Source organism: Zea mays, chromosome 2, assembly GCF_902167145.1.
Source record: "Zea mays cultivar B73 chromosome 2, Zm-B73-REFERENCE-NAM-5.0, whole genome shotgun sequence".
Lineage (NCBI taxonomy): Eukaryota > Viridiplantae > Streptophyta > Magnoliopsida > Poales > Poaceae > Zea > Zea mays.
In genome coordinates, this window is record NC_050097.1 from 223,594,585 (window position 1) to 223,620,422 (window position 25,838).

At 50.5% G+C, this 25,838-nt stretch overlaps 2 protein-coding genes, 1 long non-coding RNA gene and 1 other non-coding gene across 6 annotated transcripts; 3 read left to right on the plus strand and 1 right to left on the minus strand.

Moving 5' to 3' along the window:
• Window positions 1–461: 461 nt before the first annotated feature.
• LOC103647941 (uncharacterized) lies at window positions 462–4,243 on the minus strand. Of its 3 annotated transcripts, XR_002267414.3 has the most exons (7): window positions 3,957–4,243; window positions 3,652–3,798; window positions 2,538–2,872; window positions 1,914–2,033; window positions 1,577–1,744; window positions 883–1,419; window positions 462–758 (listed from the first exon to the last, which is right to left on the minus strand). It is a non-coding gene; the product is annotated as an uncharacterized lncRNA (long non-coding RNA). The 3 variants fall into 3 exon arrangements; XR_004856493.1 differs by having other exon boundaries at window positions 883–1,744; window positions 2,538–2,640; XR_004856492.1 differs by having other exon boundaries at window positions 883–1,744.
• A 5,046-nt stretch (window positions 4,244–9,289) lies between these two features.
• Window positions 9,290–11,519, plus strand: LOC100277855 (uncharacterized). The gene is made up of 2 exons (NM_001151315.1): window positions 9,290–9,549; window positions 9,765–11,519. Exons 1-2 carry the CDS (start codon window positions 9,349–9,351, stop codon window positions 11,226–11,228), a joined length of 1,665 nt encoding a protein of 554 aa, NP_001144787.1. The 5' UTR covers window positions 9,290–9,348; the 3' UTR covers window positions 11,229–11,519.
• Window positions 11,520–11,870: 351 nt separating this feature from the next.
• On the plus strand, window positions 11,871–11,952 carry TRNAS-UGA (transfer RNA serine (anticodon UGA)). The gene has a single exon. It is a non-coding gene; the product is annotated as a tRNA-Ser (tRNA).
• A 1,703-nt stretch (window positions 11,953–13,655) lies between these two features.
• LOC107521948 (CBL-interacting serine/threonine-protein kinase 4) lies at window positions 13,656–15,053 on the plus strand. The gene has a single exon (NM_001321689.1). It carries the CDS (start codon window positions 13,746–13,748, stop codon window positions 15,036–15,038), a length of 1,293 nt encoding a protein of 430 aa, NP_001308618.1. The 5' UTR covers window positions 13,656–13,745; the 3' UTR covers window positions 15,039–15,053.
• The last annotated feature ends 10,785 nt before the right edge of the window (window positions 15,054–25,838 follow it).

The window sequence follows — 25,838 nt, forward strand, 5'->3', positions numbered from 1 at the left end:
GGCGTAAAAATCTCGCGCGTCCCATCGTGATCGGGTTCTGACTCGGACAGATTTTAGCGTAAAACATGAACCAAAATAGCGTAAATGAGTACGAAATTTAGCGTAAATCGTATATCTGTTTCGTAACATAAATGGGTCCCGAAATTACGGCGTAATAATCGCGTGCGTCCGATCGTGCGCGGGTTTTGGCTCAAATAGATTTTAGCGTAAAACGTGAGCTAAAACAGCGTAAATGAGTACATAATTTAGCGTAAATCGTATACCTGTTTCGTAACAGCAAATGAGGCCTGAATTACGGCGTGAAAATCGCGTGCGACCGATTGAGCGCGGGTTCTGGCTCGAATGGATTTCAGCGTAAATCGTGAACCAAAACAATGTAAATGAGTATAAATTTTAACGTAAATCGTCCATCTGTTTCATAATAACGAATGTAGACCGAATGTATCTCTCAGCGCATGAGGTTGTCATAAAACGCATCAACAAATTTCGTAAATTGGTGTAAGATACAAGTGATCTGAGGTAATTGTAGCGTAAAATGCAAGCTAACCATCTACAGGAGAACTGTTTCAGATTTTGCAATAAGATATAAGAGATAATTATTTCTGTACTCAACTATGATAATGTCGTGTTTACATTTTAGCTGTTGGTACATACACACAAAACTCTATTTCACCATAACACCACTGTTAGCAAAAAAACTGAGTTCAAAAAGGCTCTTCCAGCTTTCCTAATGTGGAGAAAACCACCGAGGTCCATATCTGCAAATGTAACATGAACTGTTAATATGATCTTTCCTTGTTAATATGTCTTTTCAAGTTTGTTATGACTAACATAACCTAAAGTCTAAACTGAATGCAAACTTGAGTTAGAAGATCAGATTACCTATAACACAGATGTCATGTGATTCTGACTATTTTAGGACCAACAAACCATTTGGAAGCCAAACAAATCCCTGTTCAATTTGCCTCAAAGCAACATATAAGAAATTACATAATTAGCTTCTGAATATGTGCACTGCTCTTGGAATACATTCTAAGAGTTTTGAAAAGCCTTTTCTTGAGTGCATTTCTGAATTTGATGGTACAGAAGGTGTTAAATATATACAACAATCTGATATTCTAGACTACCTGAAGCATGTAGAATCAAGGTTGCAAGAACATGAAAGGTGTACGTGAAGGATCCTGACTTTCTGTGTGTGCTGAGTTGCTATACACTCTTGTTACTTATTTATGGCATATTCATGGTGTGGTTTACCATGGTATATATAAGACAAATGAACCTAAAGGCTTAAGGCAGGTGAAAGTTGATGTGAGGACAGACGATTGGGCTACCTCAAATGGAGCAGGATGGGAAAATAAACTTGATTCATTCTGGCAAGGCAGAACTCAAGGTGAAGATGCTTGCACATCAGCATCACCTCTAAAAAAGCAATAGTGGGGAAAAAACAAGTGTCACTAACCGCTGACTAATCATAGCGGCAATTCTTGAGATAGAAATAAGTGCATAGTGAAGTACACTAGAAGACATAAAAAGACTTCCAGGTCCCATATAACTAGTTGCTTAAAATTCATTCTACCTGCCTGAGCCAAGATAAGCAAGAAGCTGGATCTGCCGCTCCTCCAGAACTTCAGACTGAGAGTGCCAAGTAGCAGAGTGGCTAGCCCTGGTGTAATGCCCAAGACAAGACTTATGGTGCTTCTGGAGAAGATGTATCCTAGAAGCCCCATAGAGAATAAAAGACCACCTGCAATACCAAATGAAGTACCATTATTTCACTTATCTGAATGTGGATACATGCACGACAAACAATTTTTAGCAAAAATTAGGAAGTGCCCTGTCACTCAATATAGACTTGAAATGATAATGCATATATCTATTGAGCGAGATCTTGTCATCCTAGCCAGTACTTCCACCTGAGTAGAAGTCTGCACGCCAGCTGCTTCTCCCCTCCCTCTCTTCGGTCCAACAAGAGGAGGCAACACAGCAGCAACCACAGCCAAGCTTGATCTTCTTGTAACTCTGGACGTGGGGATCTGTCTCCAGAATATACCAAGACAGAGACATGGGTCAATGAATTAACGAAGTAGAAACAATGAGAATAAAATATGAGGTGCTGGCGCGCTGCTTTATGCATATTTAGTTAGAATTGTATGTGTTGCAGCATAGGCACACATATAAATCAGCGTAAAAACCCATTTTTTGACATAAAAAACCGAAGAGCGTAAAATACATGGTGATTGATCATAAATACACATAAAAGTAGCATTAAGGTCGTGCATTAAAAAATTAGCATAGATGCTAGTATGAATCAACAAAAGCAACCATAAATGTTTACAGGTGCGAAAGCCATAAATGGTAACTAGACTTGAGACATACGGGGAAAGCAAAGCCAAAAATCAGATGCAAAGAGCAATCTGAAAAGGCAGCCACAATTTTACAGGTTAGTGGGCGAGTGGGTGCTAGGGACAGGTGGGGTATGGATTTATCTGTTACAAGCTATCTATAGACATTTTTAATTAAAATAAAGAAAGATCCACCTTTTCTTTTCTGATGAGCTTGCACCCTTCTATTGGACCAATGCTTTGGAAGAATTCCTGCAGTACTGCGTCCGTCACTTGAAGATGGATATTGCCAACATACCTATTGAGAATGTGATCGATGAGCACAAAAAGGATAAATGTAGAAAAGGCAGTCAACATTATTTTGCAGAATTACAGCATGCCATTTACGATTCCAATTTCACGCTGATGTACTTATCTGTTGAAGGATCCCATTCATAAACATCCATGCCATTTACGATTCCAATTTCTAGAGGCTTTGCGCGAAGGACACCATCCAACTCAACACCCTTATCTAGGCCAGATGTGAGTTCCTTGACATAATGTGGACTGACTGTTAGAACCAGATCACTCTTTCCGTCCTTTTTTATTTGTCGCGTTTTAGTACAAAAATGAACTAGCAGGCGACAAATATTCGAGAATAGAGGTAGTATAATTTATAGATTCCGAACTTTTGATTCCTTTGACCATTTACCAAATATAATTTTGAGGCAACATGCTTATGGACTGGAATCAAATAATATAAACTCTAGCTAAGCCCCCAAAGTCACGGCCACACAACAGTGTGAGATTTGCCTTTAGCATTGGTTCCCCAAACCACTTGAGATTTGGCAAGAACTAAACTGAAATGGAAACGCTAATCACATACTACACTCTGTGCCAGACTAGGCAGGACAAACACAGATCAACATCGTTTGCATTTGTGCATTCATTCCAGTAAAAGAAGAATAGTGCAATGTTGATTGTAGTCACCAGCTGAAATTAAACTTTTGTTCTAAAATATTCTTAGCATGATATCTAAAATTTTAAAAGGAGGATCAATAACCAATCAAATCCCGTCCCCTTTGTTACACTAAATCATGTCTTATAGTCATTTTTACTCAGGCAAAATAAGTTGAGCAACCAAAAATACAGGCTATACTTTCAATCGAGAAAAATGTCTCAACCACTTTATACTAGTTCTTCAATAGTTCTACAACCTGATCTAAGACCTGATTTAAAGCAGACATGTTGAACAGGTCAAACGTATGTACATACAGGTAGGTGAGTAGGTCATTATCGCGTAGCAAAAAAAACATCGCTAGTGCCAAACCTTCTTTACATAGACCAGATGTAGCAATCAAAGCTTTTAGCTTTCGTGGTGAAGTCCCAAATCATCTTCTCTAGACTCCAAGCCAATAACCGTATCCTGATTTCCCATCTATGGGAGGAAGGCTAATGCTTGCAGACATAGCTGGATCTGAAAACATAGAAGCAGCAGGGCAAACAGGATTTGAAGCTAAACTGCAGATGTGTTATGCAACCGATTCACTAGAGCTAAAAATATAGAAGCAGGCACATGCACACAAAACAGATCCACCGGAGCAGTGGGAGCCAGGAGGAGAGAGTGGCACGCACTCAGGGTCACCGGTCGGTCGATGGAGGGTTGGAGGCGAGGGTGCGAGGCGAGGCGGGAGAGGAAGCTGTCCATGCCATCGCTGAGAGCCCAAGCCCGAGTGTCGCTACCGTCGCCTGCGTGCCGAGCGTGAGTAGGGAGGGAACGAAAGATGGAGCGCCGGCGCTACGAGGAAGATGAAGATGTGAGACGAAGAAATGGCGGCGGTGCCTATGTTACCTTCGCTGGAGGAATGAAAATGTTAGGGTTTGCCGGTTGGTTGGAAATTTGGTTTGCGCTAAATTGATGGGCTTTTAAATGGGCCGGTTAAGAAGATTTAATATGGTGTGGTTTGAACGGAAGCTATTATTGGACCAGGGCTTCCTCTAATTATTGAGAGCCTAGGGCTCTTAATACATAAACTATATATATATATATATATATAACTATTAATAGCTTCCGTTCAATATATTAATAGTGTACTATTAGTGTCATTAGATAGATCTTTAAATCCATTTTCATAAAAACTAACTTATTTAGAGATAGAAATGTTGCTAATATTTTCTATTAATATTGTTAAATGTAAGAAAGTTTAACCACCACGAATGCCATATCACGTAACTATTTTTGTAGAAGGAAGTATAAATTATTTATTGTGAAAGTATTTCTCATGGTAAAGGAGATAAAGGAGAGATACAAATGTATACAAAGAACAACGATAAGAGGGTATAAGAAGAAAACTAATGTACACGTCGAAACAAACTATCGAGTTGTCATTTGGTCAAGGAGAAATATGCACTATCGGAATCCGAAGCTCTTTGCCGAGTGTTTTTTCGGGCATACAACAAATAAGTTTTTTTGTCGAGTGCCAAATAAAAAACACTCGGTAAACAAAAACACTCAGCAAAGGGTTTCTTTTCCGAGTGTTTTATTTTTGACACACAACAAATAGTTTATTTGTCGAGTGTTTTATTTTTAACACTCGGCAAAAAGTTTTATTGCCGAGTGTTTTTTTACACTCGACAAAGAGCTTCTTTGCTGAGTGTTGTTTTTGAACACTAGGTAAAGACAATTTAAAATCGCATTTTGAAGCAGTAAATTAATTCAAATGAAAAGGTTTTCAACTACAAATTTGTATAACTCATCAAAATGTATAATTTATATTTTGATCATTTCTTTATATGACAAAATAAAAGTAAATTTGTTTATAAAAACTATATCTTTTGTCGTAATTTATGAAACTACAAAAGAGATGTATAAGATTTGTGAATAATGTTAGAACCAACATGTGGAATGAACAAATGATCAAACAACCAGAATAAACTTTATAGATATTGAGAAGTTATAAAATTTTGTAGTTGGTAACTTTTTGATTTGAAGTCATCTTGTCATGCAAAGCTTGGTTTGCATTTTAAAATTCAAAATTTTCGAACAACCTAGGATGGAAAAAACACCAAAATGAAACTTGTAAGTCTTGAAATGTTATGAAACTTTATAATTGAAATTTTATTATTTTAAATCATCTTGTCATAGAAAAATATGTTTAAAGTTTTCAAATTTGAAATTCAAATTTTGTAAACGACCTCGGATAAAGAAACTATCAGTATAAAAGTTGTAGGCCTTGAAAAGTTATGCAACTTTACAGTTGACAACATTTTCGTATGAACTCATTTAGTGCCTTAAATAATCAATTTACTCTCGGTTTGTTATAATACATGGGGAAGAAAAACATGATATAGAAACAAGTGATATAGTAGTGTAGTGGTAAAGGAGGCTACACGCGAGAGACAGGTTGCGAGTTCAAATCTCACCGGTTGGTCCCAAAACACGTGAATTTAACTTAAAAAATGGTGAAATTGCGAGTTCAAATCTCACCGTTTGGTCCCAAAACACGTGAATTTAACTTAAAAATGGTGAAAATGATAGGACGAAAAAAGTTCTTGGCAAATAACTATTTGCCAAGTGTAACACTCGGTAAAGGCTTTGCTGAGTGTTTGGGACACTCTAGCAAAGAAGGCTAGTTCGATAGTGATGGTATATGGATGATCACAAGATTAGAACCAGTTCAACTATTTAGTGGCCATAAGTACATGATAGATAAGGAAAGAGAAGTAATTAGACCATTAAATGGCAATATGGTCCCATTAAGGAAGATGATATCTATACTATCTTATTTGAGGGGAGGTCTCATAGTGCTACCATACAAGAAAAGCATGTGGCAAATTTTAGAATTGAACTGAATAGAGAAATCATAGGATCAGATATGATGCACACAATAAACTACTTCAAAGAAAAGAAAGGTAAAGACCCAAGATTCTTCTACATGTTTGACGTAGATGAACATCTCAGAGTTGAAAACATATTATAGATAGATGTAGACTAAATGAAATACCATACAGAGTATGGTGACTACATGAGATTCGAGACAACATACATGCATGACTATCAAACATAAACTTTGATTCACACCATTTGTAGGAGTAACAGGACACGTTATACGTATTTTTTTGGGTGTGCCTTCCTTTCCAGTGATACAATTAAGACTTCTAAACAGGTATATGAATCGTTCATAAAAGCAATGGGCGGGAAGCATCCAATTGTTATAATAACATATCAAGATGTGGTGATGGAATCTGCCATAGAACAAATATTCCCTAATACAGAGCATAAAATGCGTATTTCACATAGAAACAAAGTGTTACAACAAGAACTTGAAATACTTTGCAAAAAATGCAGGATTACCATAGGAGTTTAAGGACATAAAAGGCAATTGCTTGACTACAAATGAATTTGAAAGCCCATGGGAAAAAAGATGGTTGGAGATTACAAACTAGAAAACAAGTATTTCGATAAGATGTTGTAAATGAGGGAAAAAGGTTCATACTAATGCACTTCAAAATGATTTCTTCCCATTTATATAGGACACAATTAGAATTGAGAGTGCAAATGGAAGGTTCGAGTATAATGTAGGACCTTCATTCAACACCATAAGCTTCTTGAGAGACTACCAAAGAATAGCAGATGCAATAAACATAGTAGAAGACAAAGAGAACAATGGAAACGAACAAAATACTCCTAAAGAAATGAAATTCGACTACAACATTGAACTTTAGACAATGAAGATGTAGAACATAAATATTTTCAAGAAATTTATGATCCAACTAAGAGCTACAACAATTTTAACTTATAAAGAATTTATACAATAGGTGAGGACTTCACCCTCGTTGTCCAACTAGTACCACATGTTGCTCACTTGACCATGGTAGCACTAACTTGAGGGTGGTAGGAAGGTCCCTAGAGTCACAATCCATGACTCCACTAGTACAACTAAACCATAGGATGAAGTTACAGATATCATGTTATGATCCAACCAACAAGAATCACATAACTAGGATGTCGCACCTTACTGTTAATTAAAAGAGCTTGAAATACTAAAAGTGAAGCAATTAATAATTGCAAGGTGTATTAGATATAATGTTGAAAAGATCAAGTGCCCAAGATGGCGGTGAACTAGGCTTATTTAAAATTTCTTTTAACGATTAAGTTCTATCAGATAGCCTACTTCACCCCTTATTCGTTGGAGTGTTTTCTATACTATCACAAAAAGTTTTTCACCCTAGCTTATAACCTTGAATAGAGGTGCGCATAACCATCCTGAGCAGAGACACACATGGCATGAGAGTTGTATTGCCTAGGGTTTTCCAACCTTAGAGATGTCCTTGCCCAAGCCATTCCAGCACTAGACATCTTTGCCAAGAAGTCTTGTTGTATATCTTCGCATGTTGGAGCACCCAGACTTGGTCAAGCAGGATGCTTGGTCCCCGACCTAGTGTTCCCCTGAATCTAATCCCCTAACATAGAGGACTCTGAAGGTTAGGAGAGTCCCCGAGGCTGAGAAGGTCCAGGGTTCTAGTTCCTCGGCGTGGAGGGCGTTGAAGGCTAGGAGAGCCTAGGGACAAGAGGGCCTTAGGTTTTGGTCCTTAGTCTTAAAGGCCCTGGACTTAGCTAGAGCTAAACATGGCCCCTCGGGCGTGCGAGGCCTAGGGTACAAGGCTAGCATCAGCTAAGACTATTTCGACCTTTCTGTTGCTAGCGAGATCTACGGATGACATATTGCCAATATACAAATGCATGGCTTTCCACAAATATTGCCAATTTTCAATATCTTTTAGAACTACTAAGAGAGTACAATTACTACCACCATCTCAAAGGATACAGTTCTAAGTTTATATTGAGTCATCTATACAACTATACGTCTTTAAGTTTGACTAAGGGAGTGTTTGAATGCACTAGAGCTAATAGTTAGAGCAACTCCAATAGTTATGTAAATTTTAGCTCTCTAAATCACAGATTTAAGAAGTTGCTAAATGGCTTTTGGAGTAAAAGAATATGAGTTCTCCAATAGTTCTCTAAATATAAGTTGTAATTTTGTTTTGTATCTATCCACATAAAAAATAAGTCACAAAAACTATATAATGCAGTCAACATTTTTGTTTAGGGAGTTGTTAAATGGTTGCCAAATGTAGAGAGAAAATGAGGTTAGATGACAAGTTGTTAAAATTAGAAAGTTCATTTAGACATCTGTTGGAGAATAGTTTTCATATTAACTACCTAAATTATTGATTTAGGAAGTCTTTTAGAGAACTACTGAAGTTACTCTTAGTGGCTAAAATTAGTTGAGACATCCAAACATCCTAACTAATAATTCAGCTATTAGCTATTTTTGGTAAATTAGTTAATAGTTAGGTAGTTATTTTTTAGCTAGCTAATTTCACTAATCATTTTTAGGCAACTAACTATTAGTTCGAGTGCCCCCTAATATGATAAAAAATAGTATTAACACGTATGACCTTTTTAGGAGTACTATGCTACTATATTTAATAATAATTTAATAATGCTTATTCGGTGTTATATTATTATAAATATTAATATTTTTAATAGACCTAGTCAACCATGAACCGTTTAACTACTTGAGGAGGCATGATTTGTTTTTTTACTGACACAGTAGTATAATACTCCAATGCAAAGTCCAATTTCAAAGGTCGCATTTGTTGTCTGTAGCAAAAGGCCAAAAGGCAAGGAAAAGCCTGCAAGTGCAGAGACGCATGAGAGGTGACGGAGCACGAGCAACGCGCCAACGGCTCCCAAACGGCAAACGGCTATGCGATTTTGCTGTACTAGTACTAGAGGCCGGGTCAACAATGTCAATCTCCCAGCTCCCACCCATGGCGATAAAAAATAAAAAATAGAAATCCATCCAAAACCCAGCTCTGAACCGAACCGAACCGAACCCCGCCGTGCTCGCTTCCACTGCCTTCGATTCCTTTGGCTCTCTCTGTCGTTGGTCGTCCTCGCCCACCCCAACCAAAACCCCACGGACGGAACCCAAGAAAGAAGAGAGGGGCACGAGTCCCCATGAACGACGCCGGCGAGGCCGAGGCGCAAGAACTCGCCCCACCCGGCGCCTCCGCCGCCGCCGGCCTGCAAGGCAGGGCGGAGGTCGACACCTCGACGCCCTTCAAGTCGGTGCGCGAGGCCGTCGACCGCTTCGGCGGCAGCGCCGCCTGGAGCTCCGACCTCATCAAGCGTATGTTCGCGCTGCCCCCGAGCCCAAAGGTAGCCAATCTGTGCCCTCGCCCGGCGCCGCCGCCCCAAATGTTGTGTCTTGGATACCTACCTCTGGTAGAATCTTGCGTGTGGTGTGTTGTGTCGTGCTTTTGGTTGGTTCGCCGCTCGATTGTGTCGTCTGTGGTTCCTAGATTTGTGGGGAACACGGCGGATAGGTAAATTTCGCGTTGATATGTGCTTTCTCCTACTACCTTCTGCTGCAGAAGCAGGAGGGGGGCGACGAACTGGCCGATCTGGAGGAGCAGACCGCGCAGCTAGAGAAGGAGCTCGGCGTCAAGGAAAGGGAGACGCTTGATGTGCTCAAAGAGTTGGAGTCCACCAAGAAGGTGGTCGCAGATTTGAAGCTAAAGATACAGAACGAAGGTGCCGGTGCATTTTGCATCCCTGAAGAGAGTGTTCGGGGTCAAGCCGAGCTGCCCACTGCCGCTGAAGAGGTTGCAGAAGTGCAGCCTGAGAATGCTGAAACTGATGTGGTTATGGGCGCGCTTCATGTGCAGCTGCACCAGTCTCCTGGTACTTCAGTGCTGAAGGGCCTTGAGCAGGCAAAAGCCAATCTAAACAGGACCACGAGTGATCTTGCAGCTATAAGGGCCTCCGTCGAGTCGCTGCGGAACGACATTGCGAAAGAGAGAATCTTGGTGGAGAGAAGCCGAGAGAAGGTATGTGCCAACACGACACTGATTGCTTCTCTGGAGGATGAGCTGAACCGGACTGCACAGAAGCTGCAGACGCTGCGGGATCTGCAGAGGAGGCGTGACGATCAATCGGACATCTTCATAGAGATCAAGAAGATGACATCTGAGCTAGAGCAGCTCAGGAATGCAGCGAGTGCTGCCAAATCGGAAGCTGCTATGCTGTCTGCCGAAATTGAGCAGATGAGAGCTAGCATCGGCACTGCTGAGGTGAGGTGCCGTGCAGCCAGGAAGATAGAAGAGGCGGCAAGGGCAGCAGAAGCTCTTGCCCTTGCTGAAATCAAGATCCTACTACGCAATGAAGCTTCAGTTGAGGATCTTCAGGGCATGGAAGATGTGAGCCTTTCATTGGAAGAGTACTCTGAGCTTGCTGCCAAAGCTCAGGAGGCTGATGAACGCTCAAGAAAGAAAATCGATGCTGCAATGGTGCAGGTAGATGAAGCTAACAGGACAGAATCTGACTCCCTCAGAAAGCTGGAGGAAGCTCGATTACAGGTTGAGGAATGTAAGAAGGCGCTACAGGATGCCCAGAAGAGGGTGGATGCTGCTAACCGAGGGAAGAGCGCAGTAGAAGAGGCTCTTCGCAGATGTCGATCCACGACTGGACACAGGAGGAGGTCGGTCCATGACCCTCCCAGGTTCAAACATCCAGCTCCCCGTTCCAGAGATTCTCAGAATATGGATATCGTCGGTGTTTCAAAGGGTCCCTTGAAACCAACGTTGTCAATAGGGCAGATACTGAGTATGAAGCTAATGGGACCAGATGGGTATGACAAAAGCGTCTGGGACGACGCAAGCGAAGCTTCTACTATGTCGCTCGGACATATCCTGAACCGCAGGCATGCAGTCGTGTATAGCAGCGATGCAACTGCTCAGAAGAAATTCCCAGGGAAGAGGAAGAAGTTTGCCTTTACAGGACTCTCTATTTTCTTGGCGAGACAGGCCAAGAGGAAGAAGGAAAAGGGATCGCATTAGAAACTGCTGAAGCCAACTTGGGCTGGGAAAAGAGAAGCATTGTAGTCTACCTTGCTAGCTGTTAACTCAGACCCTAGTGTTACTGTTCTTGTAATTTACTAGTATGTGTCGTTGATAGGTGCCTAGATCATTGGTTTTTCCATAGCAGGCTAGTAAGTTGTAGCTGATATTTCTGTCTAGTGGTTATTTCAGGTGCTGTGTGAACTTGCAATGTAGCAGTATGACTAGTAGCTGATATCAAGTATATGAGGCATATGTGGTTCACTGAGATTGGAATCTTCTTCTCTGCTACATGATTTCACAACTGATACCTCTCTGTTTTGTGAACTTGGTCTTTTCAACCATGGTTCTAACCTGTCTTGATGAAACGCGTGCTTGCATGTCCTTCAAGAAAATAAGAAAAAAAAACTTTCTCACTTCATTTGTTCAGTCCACCCTTTGTTTGGTTTTTCTCATGGATGGGTGGATACGGTTCTCTACTTCTCTTGGTTGGGATAAGACCTTATAGATTCAGGTGATCGGGATACGATCGATCAATATGGTTTATATGATGAACCCATGGGATAAGCTTGGTTGGTCTGCTATAAAAATAGCCAAGCATTCTTGAACAAATAACCTGAAAAAAATCTAGGTACAACAAGCGTCGATATGTCCGAGTGGTTAAGGAGACAGACTTGAAATCTGTTGGGCTACGCCCGCGCAGGTTCGAACCCTGCTGTCGACGCAATATGTTTTTTTTGTGTTAACTCTTGTTGAGCATTGGACTGGGCCTTTTGTCATCCTGGGCCTGATTCGTCGAACTATTATTGTGCTAACAAATATTTTATTTTATGTACCGCAATACCCCCAAGAGAAGCCTTCAAATCGTATTTCTATTCGAATATCTCGTTTGGAGTCCAGACCAAGAAAAAACAACTTATCTGAAACGACAGACATAGCCAAACTAGACTAACCGACAACGTCTTTGTCTCCATGGGGTATCTCTCGTGTGAGAGTTTTAACGGTTCCTTTGCTAACTGGTTGAGAATTAGTCATTTTTTTTTCGTTACATAAATGTGATAGCTATTTTCTAATGGTTTACTCATAAATCATTTTTGTGTGATGTACTCTCCTTCTCCTGTCCCAAAATATAATTCGTTATAAGCTAACATATATTTATTTATTAACTTATAAATATAGTTTGTATGTATATCTATATTTATTACAATTTATTTAAATGTGGACCGAAAAATATAGGGCTATAAAAGATTATAATTTCAGATGGAAGGAGTAAATGTAGATCTGCTTCTGCGCTTAGGCCGTGAACTGTCCGTGCCTCCATATAGAATAACGACAGGTGGTTCGTTCCGGTGTTTAACGTCCAGATCAGCACAGACATAGCTTTACGTGTATCTTCTCGTAGGCGCTTGATCGGAAGCCCCAGTCGGCGCTTGATTGGAGATCAGGACGATCTTTAGTGCGTGACGGTGGTATCCCTGCTGCGCTTGATCGGAGAGGTCGCAGGTTAATTTTTATTTATTTATTGTTGCATTATTTTATAGTTTAATTTTTTTTTAAGGATAGTATATAATATTCTTTCATACAAGGAGCTGCATGTCCTAACCAAACCAAGTGTCCCTTCTAGTGCTCTTCGGAATGAGCTATTTTACCATAGGAGAAAAAGTTGTTTTACCAGAAGAGCCTGAGCTAAATCTGGAGGGACCATTATTGCGTCGCGTCGATTGATATGTTTTCTCTATAACAATAATATACTATTATTTGCGTATCTGTCATTAATTGAATGGACGCGATTATCTTCATCCACTAACCTTTGTTGGTGAAGTGGACGTGTGATTCCGGCGTCAGGTGGTGTGATGGCACCAGCTGATTCGATCTCCAGCGAATCGTGGTGGAAAACCCTCGGTCTGCCTTTTACTAAAAGTCGGAGGGGTAGTAGGAGCTCAATTGACATCAGCGGAAACAACCAGGAAACTTGGGTGAGAAGTGTCCAGTTTTTTTTAAAAAAGAGTGGTACTAAACATATCAGTTTATATCCTATTTTATAGAAACTAAATTTTCAGTTTCTTAAAAATCAAGAACCTAGCTAAAACCATTTTGTAAACACTGAGATTAACAACATAAATCAGTTTTTTTATAAACCAGTTTCTAAAAACTAGAGATAAAAATTGAATTCTTAAACTAAGCTAGATTGTTTCTAAACATGACCTATAAAAATAAGTCAAAACTCATTTTTTTTCTAATCTCATCTAATTTATATGGAATCGGAATAACTAAACCAAACCAGGCTGTTAACTCCCGGGCCGACTCGTCAGCGCCTCCTAACCGCAGACGGACACCTTCGCGATACATAAATACGGGCACGGCCGTGGCGGCAAACCTCTCAACTCCGACTGCCGCCACCCGCCAGCCAGCCACCCAGCACAACCACGATCATCGGCCCGTGAGGTGGTACGTGAAAATTACCCCGTCGCGCCCGACCATTACAACGGCGCCGGCCGAGCAAACGCCGCCGCCACGATGCCGCCCGCCACCGGCGCCGTCGCATCCGCCGCCGGGACCGTGCTCCTTGGGAGGTACGAGCTCGGCGGCCTCCTGGGCCGCGGCGCGTCCGCCAAGGTGTACCTGGCGCGGGACCTGCGCACCGGCCGGTCCGTGGCCATCAAGTCGTTCCCCAACCCGCGCGCCGCCAGCGACCGGCCCGTGGCCATCGAGCGGGAAGCAGGCATCCTCCGGCGCCTGCGGCACCGCCACGTGGTGCGGCTCCACGAGATTCTGGCGACGCGCACAAAGGTTCACTTCGTTCTCGACCTCGCCGCCGGCGGCGAGCTGCTCTCGCTCGTGGACGCGTCGGGCCGCATGACGGAGGACCTGGCGCGGCACTATTTCCGGCAGCTGGTGTGCGCCGTGCGCTACTGCCACGCGCGCGGCGTGTGCCACCGCGACATCAAGCCCGAGAACCTCCTGCTGGACGGGGCCGGCGCGCTGAAGGTGGCCGACTTCGGGCTCGGCGCAGTGGCCGGCGCCGGCGGGGACCTCCTCCGGCACACGACGTGCGGCACCCCGGCGTACGTGGCGCCGGAGATCCTGTCGCGGAAGGGGTACGAGTACGACCCGGCGAAGGTGGACATCTGGTCCTGCGGCGTCGTGCTGTTCGTGCTGGCGGCCGGGTACCTGCCCTTCAACGACGCGAGCCTGGTGAACATGTACCGCAAGATCTACGCGGGCAGGTTCCGGTGCCCCGCGTGGTTCTCGCCCGCGCTGCGCGACCTGCTGCGGCGCGTGCTGCACCCGGACCCGTCGGCGCGCGCTGACGCGGACAGCATCGTGGCGCACCCCTGGTTCCGGCACGGCGCCAGCGACGAGGAGATGGGACGCCTGATGCACGGCGGCGGAGGAGATGAAGACGAAGAAGCGTGGGTCGGGGCGGCGGCGGACGAGGACGACGCGGGCAGGGAGCCGACCGCGTTCGACATCCTGAGCTTCTCCCCCGGGTGCGACCTGTCGGCGCTGTTCCTGGGCGGGGGGTGCAAGGAGCGGGTGTTCGTGGGCGAGGCCGCCGCGGGCGTGCTGGGCCGCGTGGAGGCGGCCGGGCGGAAGGGAGGGTACCGCGTGCGGAAGGAAGGGAAGAGGGGCGTGCGCGTGGAGGGGGAGGAGGGCGGCGTCGTGGCCAAAGTGAGCGTGGTTAGGCTCGCCGACGCCGTGTCCGTGGTGGAGGTGGTGAAGGACGACGGCGCCGACGCCGCGCTGTTCTGGACCGAGCTGCTTGAGCCGGCCGTGTGCGTGCCCGCCACCGCGTTGTGTCATGTGTGAATATTTTGTTGGTTCTTGTGATGCGTCCTGCTGTGCGAGGCTATGCTATGGATCAAGCAAAGCAAGCGAGGAAGGAGGAAGAAGATGTGCTGTAGAGTTGGTTGGTCCGCGCTAGATTGCTGGTGGGTGCCGACGAATACGATGCAGGGTAAGCTCACCTCCCAACTCCCATTGGATGTTGTGTTGCTTTTCATCAGTGAATTTGGCAGTCGGTCGGATAGATAGATAGAGATGAGGAGGCGTATGCAGCCGGGGATGGAGACTCAAGCATCGTTGTGATCAATAATGCAAGGCCGTCCGTCATTAGTGTGATCGAGTGCCATGGACATGGACATGGACATGGACCACCACCAATCAAGGGAGGCTTCGTGGATCACTAGGTTTCGTCCAGCTGCCAGCGCTATCCACAACAACAATCCATAACCCATCCAACCAGCTAAGGGCTTGTTCGGTTAGCTCTCAATCCATGTGGATTGAGTGGGATTGGATGGGTTTGAATCCCAAACAAGTCAAACTTCTTCTCAATTTTTTCCAATCCCATCCAATCCATGTGTATTGGGAATAACCGAACAAGCCCTAAGCTAAGTTAGCTAGCATGGGCAACCCCTTGTTAGCGGCTATGGTACGTGACGGAGCCTTCTGCCCTGTTCTCGGCTTTCAGCAGAAATTAAGTGGACACAAGTCAACAACAAGTACAAGACTATGTTTTGAGGCATATCATCTAAAGGGCACGACAACGCCTCCTTATCGTACGTGGCCAACTTCAGTACTCCCAAACAACCATCATTTTTAGTCCGAACATGTTTGGTATAAAGCATGATGGGTTCGGGCCGGCCCGATCCAATTCCCAGCACTATACGTAGTAACGTAGCCATTATTCTGCTGCCACCTCATCATGATGATAGATAAATACACTACGAGGATCACTCGAAATTGTCACTTAGGCCCCGTTTCAATCTCACGGGATAAATTTTAGCTTCCTGCTAAACTTTAGCTATATGAATTGAAGTGCTGAAGTTTAGCTTCTTGAGGTGTTTAAACCACTATGATAAAGTTTATCATATTTGTCGGCGTTTCGAGACAGGGGGGTCCCTAAGCCGACGAGTGAGTGTGCTGCGTGCCCCAGCCCAGATGGGTCGAGCGCGTGGGCGAGCGCGAAGGGGGGAGAGGCGAGGCGACCGGAGCCGAGCGTGAGAGAGGTGGAAGTCCCGCGGCCTTCGTGTTCGTCCCGCGCCCAGGTCGGGTGCGCTTGCAGTAGGGGGGTTACAAGCGTCCACGCGGGTGAGGGAAGCGAGCGGCCCCAAGAGAGCGCCTGTCCCGTCCTCGGTCCCGCGCGGCCAACCTTCTCTGAGAAGGCCCTGGTCCTTCCTTTTATAGTCGTAAGGAGAGGATCCAGGTGTACAATGGGGATGTAGCAGAGTGCTACGTGTCTAGCGGAGGGAGAGCTAGCGCCCTAGGTACATGCCAATGTGGCAGCCGGAGAGATCTTGGCACCCTGCTGGCGTGATGTCGTGGCTGTCGGAGGTGCGGCGGAGCCTGATGGAGGGACAGCTGTTGGAGCGGTCGAGTCCCTGCTGACGTTGTCCTGCTTCCGTAAGAGAGCTAGGGGCCGCCGTCGTCATAGAGCTTGTGGAGCGCCATCATTGCCTCTCTGGCGGAGCTGGCCGGATGAGACGCCGGTCTTGTTCTCCGTGACCCGAGTCGATTCGAGGTGGGGTGATGATGGCGCCTCCTGTTGACGTGGCGGTCTGTGCCCTAGGCAGGGCGACGTGGGGTTTCCTCCGAAGCCGAGGTTGAGTCTGCCTTCTGTTGCCGTGGCCGAGCCCGAGCCAAGGGGTCGGTCGAGGCGGAAGTCGTTCGGCCGAGGTCAGGGCGGAGTCCGAGCCCTGGGGTCGGGCGAGACGGAGTTTCGTCGTCTTCCGGGTCTTAGCCCGAGTCCGAGCCCTGGGGTCGGGCGGAGCGGAGTTCGCCGTCTTCCGGGTCTTAGCCCGAGTCCGAGCCCTGGGGTCGGGCGGAGCGGAGTTCGCCGTCTTCCGGGTCTTAGCCCGAGTCCGAGCCCTGGGGTCGGGCGGAGCGGAGTTCGCCGTCTTCCGGGTCTTAGCCCGAGTCCGAGCCCTGGGGTCGGGCGGAGCGGAGTTCGCCGTCTTCCGGGTCTTAGCCCGAGTCCGAGCCCTGGGGTCGGGCGGAGCGGAGTTCGCCGTCTTCCGGGTCTTAGCCCGAGTCCAAGCCCTGGGGTCGGGCGGAGCGGAGTTCGCCGTCGCGCCTTTGGCGAGGCCTGACTGCCTGTCAGACTTACTCTGTCGAGTGGCGCTGCAGTCGGAGTGGCGCAGGCGGCGCTGTCCTTCTGTCAGACTGGCCAGTGGAGCGGTGGAGTGACGGCGGTCACCTCGGCTCTGCCGGAGGCGCGTGTCAGGATAGAGGTGTCAGGCCTCCTGTGCGTTAAATGCCCCTGCAATTTGGTCAGTCGGTGTGGTGATTTAGTCAAGGTTGCTTCTGAGCGAAGCCAAGGCCTTGGGCGAGCCGGTGATGTGTCCGCCATAAAAAGGGGGCCTCGGGCGAGACGGAAGTCTCTCGAGGTCGGCTGCCTTCGACCGAGGCTAGGCTCGGGTGAAGCGTGATCGAGTCACTCGTGTGGACTGATCCCTGACTTAATCATGCCCATCAGGCCTTTGCAGCTTTATGCTGATGGGGGTTACCAGCTGAGAATTAGGCGTCTTGAGGGTACCCCTAATTATGGTCCCCGACAGTAGCCCCCGAGCCTCGAAGGGAGTGTTAGCACTCGCTTGGAGGCTTTTGTCGCACTTTTTTGCAAGGGGACCAGCCTTTCTCGGTTGCATTTCGTTCCGGTGGGTGCGCGCGAGCGCACCCGCCGGGTGTAGCCCCCGAGGCCTCGGAGGAGTGGTTACACTCCTTCGAGGTCTTAATACTTTGGCTGGTCTGGTTGTTCCCTCATGCGAACTGGCCGTAGCCCGGGTGCACGGTCGGGGCCCAAGCTCTCGGGCTGGTATGTTGACGCTGTCAACGATTTGGCCGGAGCCGGTTTTTGCGAGAGCAGCCCCCGAGCCTCTGCACAGGGCGAGAGGACGATCAGGGACAGACTCGGCTTTTTACATACGCCCCTTCGTCGCCTTTCCGCAAGGAGGAGGGGGGGAGTGCGCCATGTTACCCTCGATGGGCACCGAACATGGTGTCTCCGGTGAGCTGCAAGCGGGTAATCCGAGTGGACGTCCGTGCCCCGTTCGTTGGGGGTCGGCTAGGGGCCCAGAGGCACGCCCAAAAGTACCTGCAGGTGATTTGCCGGACCCGGTCCCCTGGCGACGGGGTCCGAGGGCTCGATGCCTCCCTCCGATGGGATTCCGTTACAAGATCGTTCCCACTGGTCTCGGAAATGTCCTAGGGTACCTCGGGAGCGCAGCCCGAGCCTCGGTTATGTATCGAACGTACCCCTGGTCATCCCTCGCTCGGTGTCTGAGGCGACTGTGAACCCTTCGGGGGCCAGCCTTCGAACCCCTGATCAGTAATGGGCGCGGAGCCCGAGTAGCCTGAGGCGGCCATGAAGCCCTTCGGGGGGCTGGCCTTCGAACCCCTGACCAGTAGTGGGTGTCGGGCCCACGCGATCTGAGGCGACTGTTGAACCCTCGGGGGGCCAGCCTTCGAACCCCTGATCAGTAATGGGGGGCTCGGAGCCCGGTTCCTTCGCGGAGAAGGATCCCTTTCGGGGTATCCCCCTTTCCCGGTCCCTGTTGCAAGAGATAGAGAAAGAGGAAAACGAAAAAGGATACGAAATCGGACGACGTGGCGTACCTTTTCTGACGCGGTTATTACGGCGAAGGTGAAGCGTCGCGCGCTCCTCCTGCCAGAAGCGCCGCGTGTCTCGCCGCGGAGTTAATGCGACGGGGTGAGTGGTTGGTGGGGCGCCCGTTGCGCGCGTGCGATCCGTTCGAGGAATGGGTCACGGGTGCACCGTCTTCACGCCGTGAGAGGAGGCTCCCTTGCTGTCTCAGGATGGGACGTGAGCCTGGCTGACGACGTGACTGCTGCGCCCGCCCGCCTGCCACCGCCATTACTACTGGCCCACTTTCGGTCGCTTTGACCGACGCGCCAGTCTGGCGCTGTTGGGTCGCCTCGAGTCGTGGCACAGGCTTCGCAACCGAAGAGGCGCGATGGTGGCACAAGTGGCGGTGCGGTTGCTTGCACGTAGTAACTGGCGTGCCGGTTGCTCGACGCGTGGGCCCGGGTTCCAGGCTGGCGTGTCAGAAGTCGGAGAAGCGCGTCCATCTGGCGCGGTTGCATGCCGCCTGCATGGCCGCCCGCCCCTTCCGCCCGTTGGTCTGGGCGAAAATGGGGGGTCGCCTGTAACCGCTGGACGGTCGTGCGCACCATGCGCGGCGGTTTGGCTTCTTCTGCCCTGAGCCGGCTTGCATGACATGCGGGACCCAGCCCCCGAGTCGCAGGGGAGGGCCTTGGAGCGTGTTGGAGAAGACTCGGCCCGCGGCGCTTGGGGGCGCACGTAGGGGGAGTTGCCTTTAAAAGGAGGGAGGCTCCCTTCGTAAGGCAACCATGTCTTCTTCCTCCCTTAAGCGTCGGGTCTTCCCGTCTTCCAAGCCCCCGGATGGGGGGTATCCGCCGCCTTTCCGCCTCCTCGTTGGAGGAACGCAACTCCATGGGAGTTGGTACCTCTCAGCCATCGTTCGGCTTCAAGGATTTTCATCAGGCAGCCTGGTTGCTCCCTCCCGCCGGTGGCCACCCAAGACGGTGGCCTCCAGCTCCTGGATGGGGGGAGACAGACCAGGCTGCGGTCCCGCCCTCAGCGTCGGGTGCGTTCGTCATCCTTGCTGGGGCGGGGGCCGAGGCGAGCCGGGGCTCTACCTCGCATGCGGGTCGGCGAACCACCTCCTCTTCCAGCTTCTGGTGGTGGCAATCGTCCTCCCGCGCTGCGACGGAGTTGCCCTCCAGTCATGCCGGGGAAGGCGAACTGTTGCTGTCCAGCTAGGATGCAACATTCCGTCTTCCCCCTCGCATTCGGGGCGAGGACGGCAGCGAGGATCTACCGGAGCGCTTGGGGGCGGCCCGCTCTTTGGCTTTGATGGCTTGTTCGCATCCCTTGAGTGGGACCGCGAACAAGAGCCTTCCGTTTGTAATGGCACTTCGAATGCCAGTGAGCTCGTTCATTGTGGCTGTCGAGGCCTGAACGTGTATGTAATTTTGGCACGGAGCCGTGTTTTTTCCTCATTTTCGAGCACTAGGTCTCGCCTGTTTGATTATCTGAACCGCTTTACCAAGCATGAGTTGCCCCGTGTCAAGGTGACGGGTGAGGTATCCGTATCCCGGAGGCGTAGGAATCCCTCAGCCCGTTCGGCCTTGTTATGTGAGGCTCCTCTAGCTTAGTTGAAGAGACCCCTCGGTCGCTCTTCGGTGGATCGAGGCCGGGGGTAGCGATATCAGTATGAACAGAGGCGGAGTTGGCTCGAGAATGGGAACCTGGTTGGCCGGAGCCTAGCCGTGTTGTCCGTCAGCGGGGCCGACGCCAAAGTCGATCAGTCGAGGCCTCGGATCGGGCTGGCGCCCTTGGGAGCCGGTTGACCGAGGCCCCAGGGGTAACCGGTTGAGCCGCCTGCTCGGGCCGGATTCCCGGAGGAGCCCCTGGGCCGCGGCGCCGCCCGAGGCTGGGTCGGGCTTTGCTGAAGACGTCGTCGATGCCGAGGGTGCTACGGCTCCCTTCGGCGCGCAGACCCGAGCCTGCAGGATCCGATCATCTTGTAGCGTGTGCTTCCTGCGGCCGCCGAGGCCAGAAGAAAACACCCTCGCTGCACTTGCGAAGCTGCGCCTTTTTTCCTCCTGTTTCGAGCATCTGGACTTCGTCGGTAACAGGGATGTTTGTGTGAGCAAGAGCTGCTTTTCACGGAAGGGACGAGTGAGGTATCCGTATCCCAGAGGCGTGGGAATCCCTCGGCTCGGTCGGCCTTGCCGCTTACGCGTACTTTCACCCGTCCATGAGGCCCTGTCCCCGACTTAGTCGAGAAAGCTTGAAGGACTGCTTCGGCAGGAGAGCTTCCGAACGTGATGACTCGTTCGGTCCACGGGGTCGCTTTATCCGAGCGCAAGTTACTTATCGCAGAAGGGGACGAGTGAGGTATCCGTATCCCGGAGGCGTAGGAGTCCCTCGGCTCGGTCAGCCTTGGCTGCTTACGTGTACCTCGTCGTTTCCAGGATCCGCTTTCCGAAGTAGTCAAGAAGCACGAAAGAAATCCTGCTAAAAAGAGATCCTTTTTCGAGGAAAAATTCGACGCAGAGGGGGTCTCCCCCCTTTTAGCCCCCGAGGGAGGGTCGGGTTTTGCCGAGGCTAGGCCGACCCTTCCTTGACAACTAAACTTTGCGTAGGTGCGAGGTATATGAACAACTTGAAAACATCTTAAGGATAGAAGCGACGTAGCTGTTTGATGTTCCAAGCGTTGCCGTAGATCTCGCCTTGATTGCTGGCCAGCTTGTATGTTCCGGGCTTCAGAACTTTGGCGATGACGAATGGCCCTTCCCAGGGGGGCGTGAGCTTGTGCCTCCCTCGGGCGTCTTGTCGCAGCCGAAGCACCAGGTCGCCCACCTGGAGTTCTCGGGACCGGACCCCTCGGGCGTGGTAGCGTCGCAGGGACTGTTGGTACCGCGCCGAGTGTAGTAAGGCCCTGTCCCGAGCTTCCTCCAACTGGTCCAGCGATTCCTCTCGGCTGGCTTGGTTGCTTTGTTCGGTGTAGGCCCTCGCCCTTGGGGAGCCGTATTCCAGGTCAGTGGGCAAGATAGCTTCAGCCCCGTAGACCAGGAAAAAACGGCGTGAAGCCCGTGGCACGACTCGGCGTCGTCCTTAGGCTCCAGACCACCGAGGGGAGTTCCTTCATCCATCGCCTGCCGAACTTGTTGAGGTCGTTGTAGATCCGAGGCTTGAGCCCTTGTAGAATCATGCCGTTGGCACGCTCTACCTGCCCATTCGACATGGGATGAGCCACGGCGGCCCAGTCCACCCGGATATGGTGATCTTCGCAAAAATCCAAGAATTTTTTGCCGGTGAACTGGGTGCCGTTGTCGGTGATGATGGAGTTCGGGACCCCGAAGCGATGGATGATGTTGGTGAAGAATGCCACCGCCTGCTCGGACCTGATGCTGTTCAGGGGTCGGACCTCGATCCACTTGGAGAATTTGTCGATGGCGACCAGCAGGTGCGTGTAGCCCCCGGGCGCCTTGTGCAAGGGACCGACGAGGTCCAGACCCCATACAGCGAAGGGCCAGGTGATGGGTATTGTCTGCAGAGCCTGAGCGGGCAGGTGTGTCCGCTTCACATAGAATTGGCACCCTTCGCAGGTGCGGACAATTCTAGTGGCGTCAGCCACCGCCGTCGGCCAGTAGAAGCCTTGCCGGAAGGCATTTCCAACAAGGGCTCGGGGTGCTGCGTGGTGGCCGCAAGCCCCCGAGTGTACTTCTTGCAGCAGTTCCCGACCTTCGGCGATGGGGATGCATCGCTGGAGGATGCCCGAGGGGCTGCGATGGTAGAGTTCCTCCTCGTCGCCCAGCAAGACGAATGACTTGGCGCGTCGCGCTACCCGCCGAGCCTCGACTTGGTCGAGGGGTAGCTCTCCTCGACGGAGATATTGCAGGTATGGGGCCTGCCAATCTTGGTCTGGCGTGGCCCCGCTCTGCCCTTCCTCGACGTTCAACGCCCCGCCCTCGGGGGCCGAGGGTACCTCGGGCTGAGCCGAGGGTACCTCGGGCTGAGCCGAGGGTACCTCAGGCTCGGGCGCGTCGTCGAGCTTGACGGAGGGTTGATGTAGATCCCGGGAGAAGACGTTCGGGGGGACTGTCGTTCGCCCCGAGGCTATCTTGGCCAGCTCGTCTGCGGTTTCGTTGTAGCGCCGAGCGATGTGGTTGAGCTCGAGCCCGAAGAACTTGTCTTCCAGGCGCCGAACCTCGTCGCAGTAGGCCTCCATCTTCGGGTCGCGGCAGTGGGAGTTCTTCATGACTTGGTCGATGATGAGCCGCGAGTCACCACGGGCGTCGAGGCGTCTGACCCCTAGCTCGATGGCGATCCGCAATCCGTTGACCAGAGCTTCGTACTCGGCCACATTGTTGGACGCCGGGAAGTGGAGGCGCAGCACGTAGCGCAAGTGCTTTCCGAGGGGCGAGATGAAGAGAAGGCCTGCACTGGCCCCCGTCTTCATCAGCGACCCGTCGAAAAACATGGTCCAGAGCTCCGGTTGGATCGGAGTCGTTGGTAGTTGGGTGTCGACCCATTCAGCCACGAAATCCGCCAACACTTGGGACTTGATGGCCTTCCGAGGGGCGAACGAGATTGTTTCGCCCATGATCTCCACTGCCCACTTTGCGATCCTGCCCGAGGCCTCTCGGCACTGGATGATCTCCCCCAGGGGGAAGGATGACACCACAGTTACCGGATGGGACTCGAAGTAGTGTCGTAGCTTCCGCCTCGTCAGGATCACAGCATACAGCAGCTTTTGAACTTGTGGGTAGCGGATCTTAGTCTCGGACAGCACTTCGCTGATGAAGTAGACCGGCCTCTGAACGGGCAATGTATGCCCTTCCTCCTGCCTTTCGACCACAATCGCGGCGCTAACCACCTGAGTGGTCGCGGCGACGTAGACCAAGAGGGTTTCTCCGTCCGCCGGCGGCACCAAGACTGGCGCCTTTGTAAGGAGCGCCTTCAGGTTGCCGAGGGCTTCCTCGGCCTCAGGGGTCCAAACGAAACACTCGGCCTTCCTTAAGAGGCGGTACAGAGGCAGACCTCTTTCGCCGAGGCGTGAGATGAAGCGGCTCAGGGCCGCGAGGCATCCCATGACCCTCTGTACCCCTTTTAAGTCCTTGATGGGTCCCATGCTGGTGATGGCCGCAATCTTCTCCGGGTTGGCCTCGATGCCTCGCTCAGAGACGATGAACCCTAGGAGCATGCCTCGGGGCACCCCGAAGACACACTTCTCAGGATTAAGCTTGACTCCTTTCGCCTTGAGACACCGGAATGTCACTTCAAGGTCGGAGAGGAGGTTGGGAGCCTTCCGTGTCTTGACCACGATGTCATCGACGTAGGCCTCGACTGTGCGACCGATGTGTTCGCCGAACACATGGTTCATGCACCGCTGGTACGTCGCGCCTGCATTCCTCAGGCCGAACGGCATGGTGACGTAGCAGTACATGCCGAACGGCGTGATGAAAGAAGTCGCGAGCTGGTCGGACTCTTTCATCCGGATCTGGTGATACCCCGAGTAGGCATCGAGGAAGGACAGGGTCTCGCACCCAGCAGTGGAATCCACGATTTGGTCGATGCGAGGCAGAGGGTAGGGAACCTTCGGACATGCTTTGTTGAGACCAGTGTAGTCTACACACATCCGCCATTTCCCCCCTTTCTTCCTCACAAGCACAGGGTTGGCAAGCCATTCGGGATGGAATACCTCTTTGATGAACCCTGCCGCCATTAGCTTGTGGATCTCTTCGCCAATCGCTCTGCGCTTCTCCTCGTCGAATCGGCGCAGAGGCTGCCTGACGGGTCGGGCTCCGGCCCGAATATCCAGCGAGTGCTCGGCGACATCCCTCGGTATGCCGGGCATGTCCGAGGGACTCCACGCAAAGACGTCGGCGTTTGCGCGGAGAAAGTCGACGAGCACTGCTTCCTATTTGGGGTCGAGCCCGGAACCGATCCGGATCTGCTTGGTGGCGTCGCCGCTGGGGTCGAGGGGGACGGCCTTGACCGTCTCCGCTGGCTCGAAGTTGTCGGCATGGCGCTTCACGTCTGGGACCTCCTTGGAGAGGTTCTCCAGGTCGGCGATGAGGGCCTCGGACTCGGCGAGGGCCTCGGCGTACTCCACGCACTCCACGTCGCATTCGAACGCGTGTTTGTACGTGGGGCCGACGGTGATGACCCCGTTGGGGCCCGGCATCTTGAGCTTCAGGTAGGTGTAGTTGGGGACGGCCATGAACTTCGCGTAGCATGGCCTCCCTAACACGGCGTGGTAGGTTCCTCGGAACCCGACCACTTCGAACGTCAGGGTCTCCCTTCGGAAGTTGGAGGGTGTCCCGAAGCAGACTGGGAGGTCGAGTCGCCCGAGGGGCTGGACGCGCTTCCCAGGGATGATCCCGTGGGAGGGCGCAGCACCTGCTCGGACGGAGGACGGATCGATGCGCAGAAGCTTGAGGGTCTCGGCGTAGATGATGTTGAGGCAGCTGCCCCCGTCCATCAGGACCTTGGTGAGCCTGACATCGCCGACAACGGGGTTGACAACGAGCGGGTATTTCCCCGGGCTCGGCACATGGTCGGGGTGGTCGGCCCGGTCGAAAGTGATGGGCTTGTCGGACCAGTCTAGGTAGACTGGCGCCGCCACCTTCACCGAGCAGACCTCCCGGCGCTCTTGCTTGCGGTGCCGAGCCGAGGTATTCGCCGCATGCCCTCCATAGATCATGAAGTAGTCGCGGACCTCGGGGAACCCCCCTGCTGGGTGTTCTTCGTTCTTGTCGTCGTCGTGGGCCCTGCCACCCTCGGCGGGTGGCCCGGCCCTGTGGAAATGACGCCGAAGCATAACGCACTCCTTGAGGGTGTGCTTGACGGGCCCCTGATGGTAGGGGTACGGCTCCTTGAGCATCTTGTCGAAGAGGTTTGCACCTCCGGGGGGCTTCCGAGGGTTCTTATACTCGGCGGCGGCGACAAGGTCCACGTCTGCGGCGTCGCGTTTCGATTGCGACTTCTTCTTGCCTTTCTTCTTGGCGCCGCGCGGAGCAGACGCCTCGGGAGCTTCTTCCGACGGGCGGCCCTGG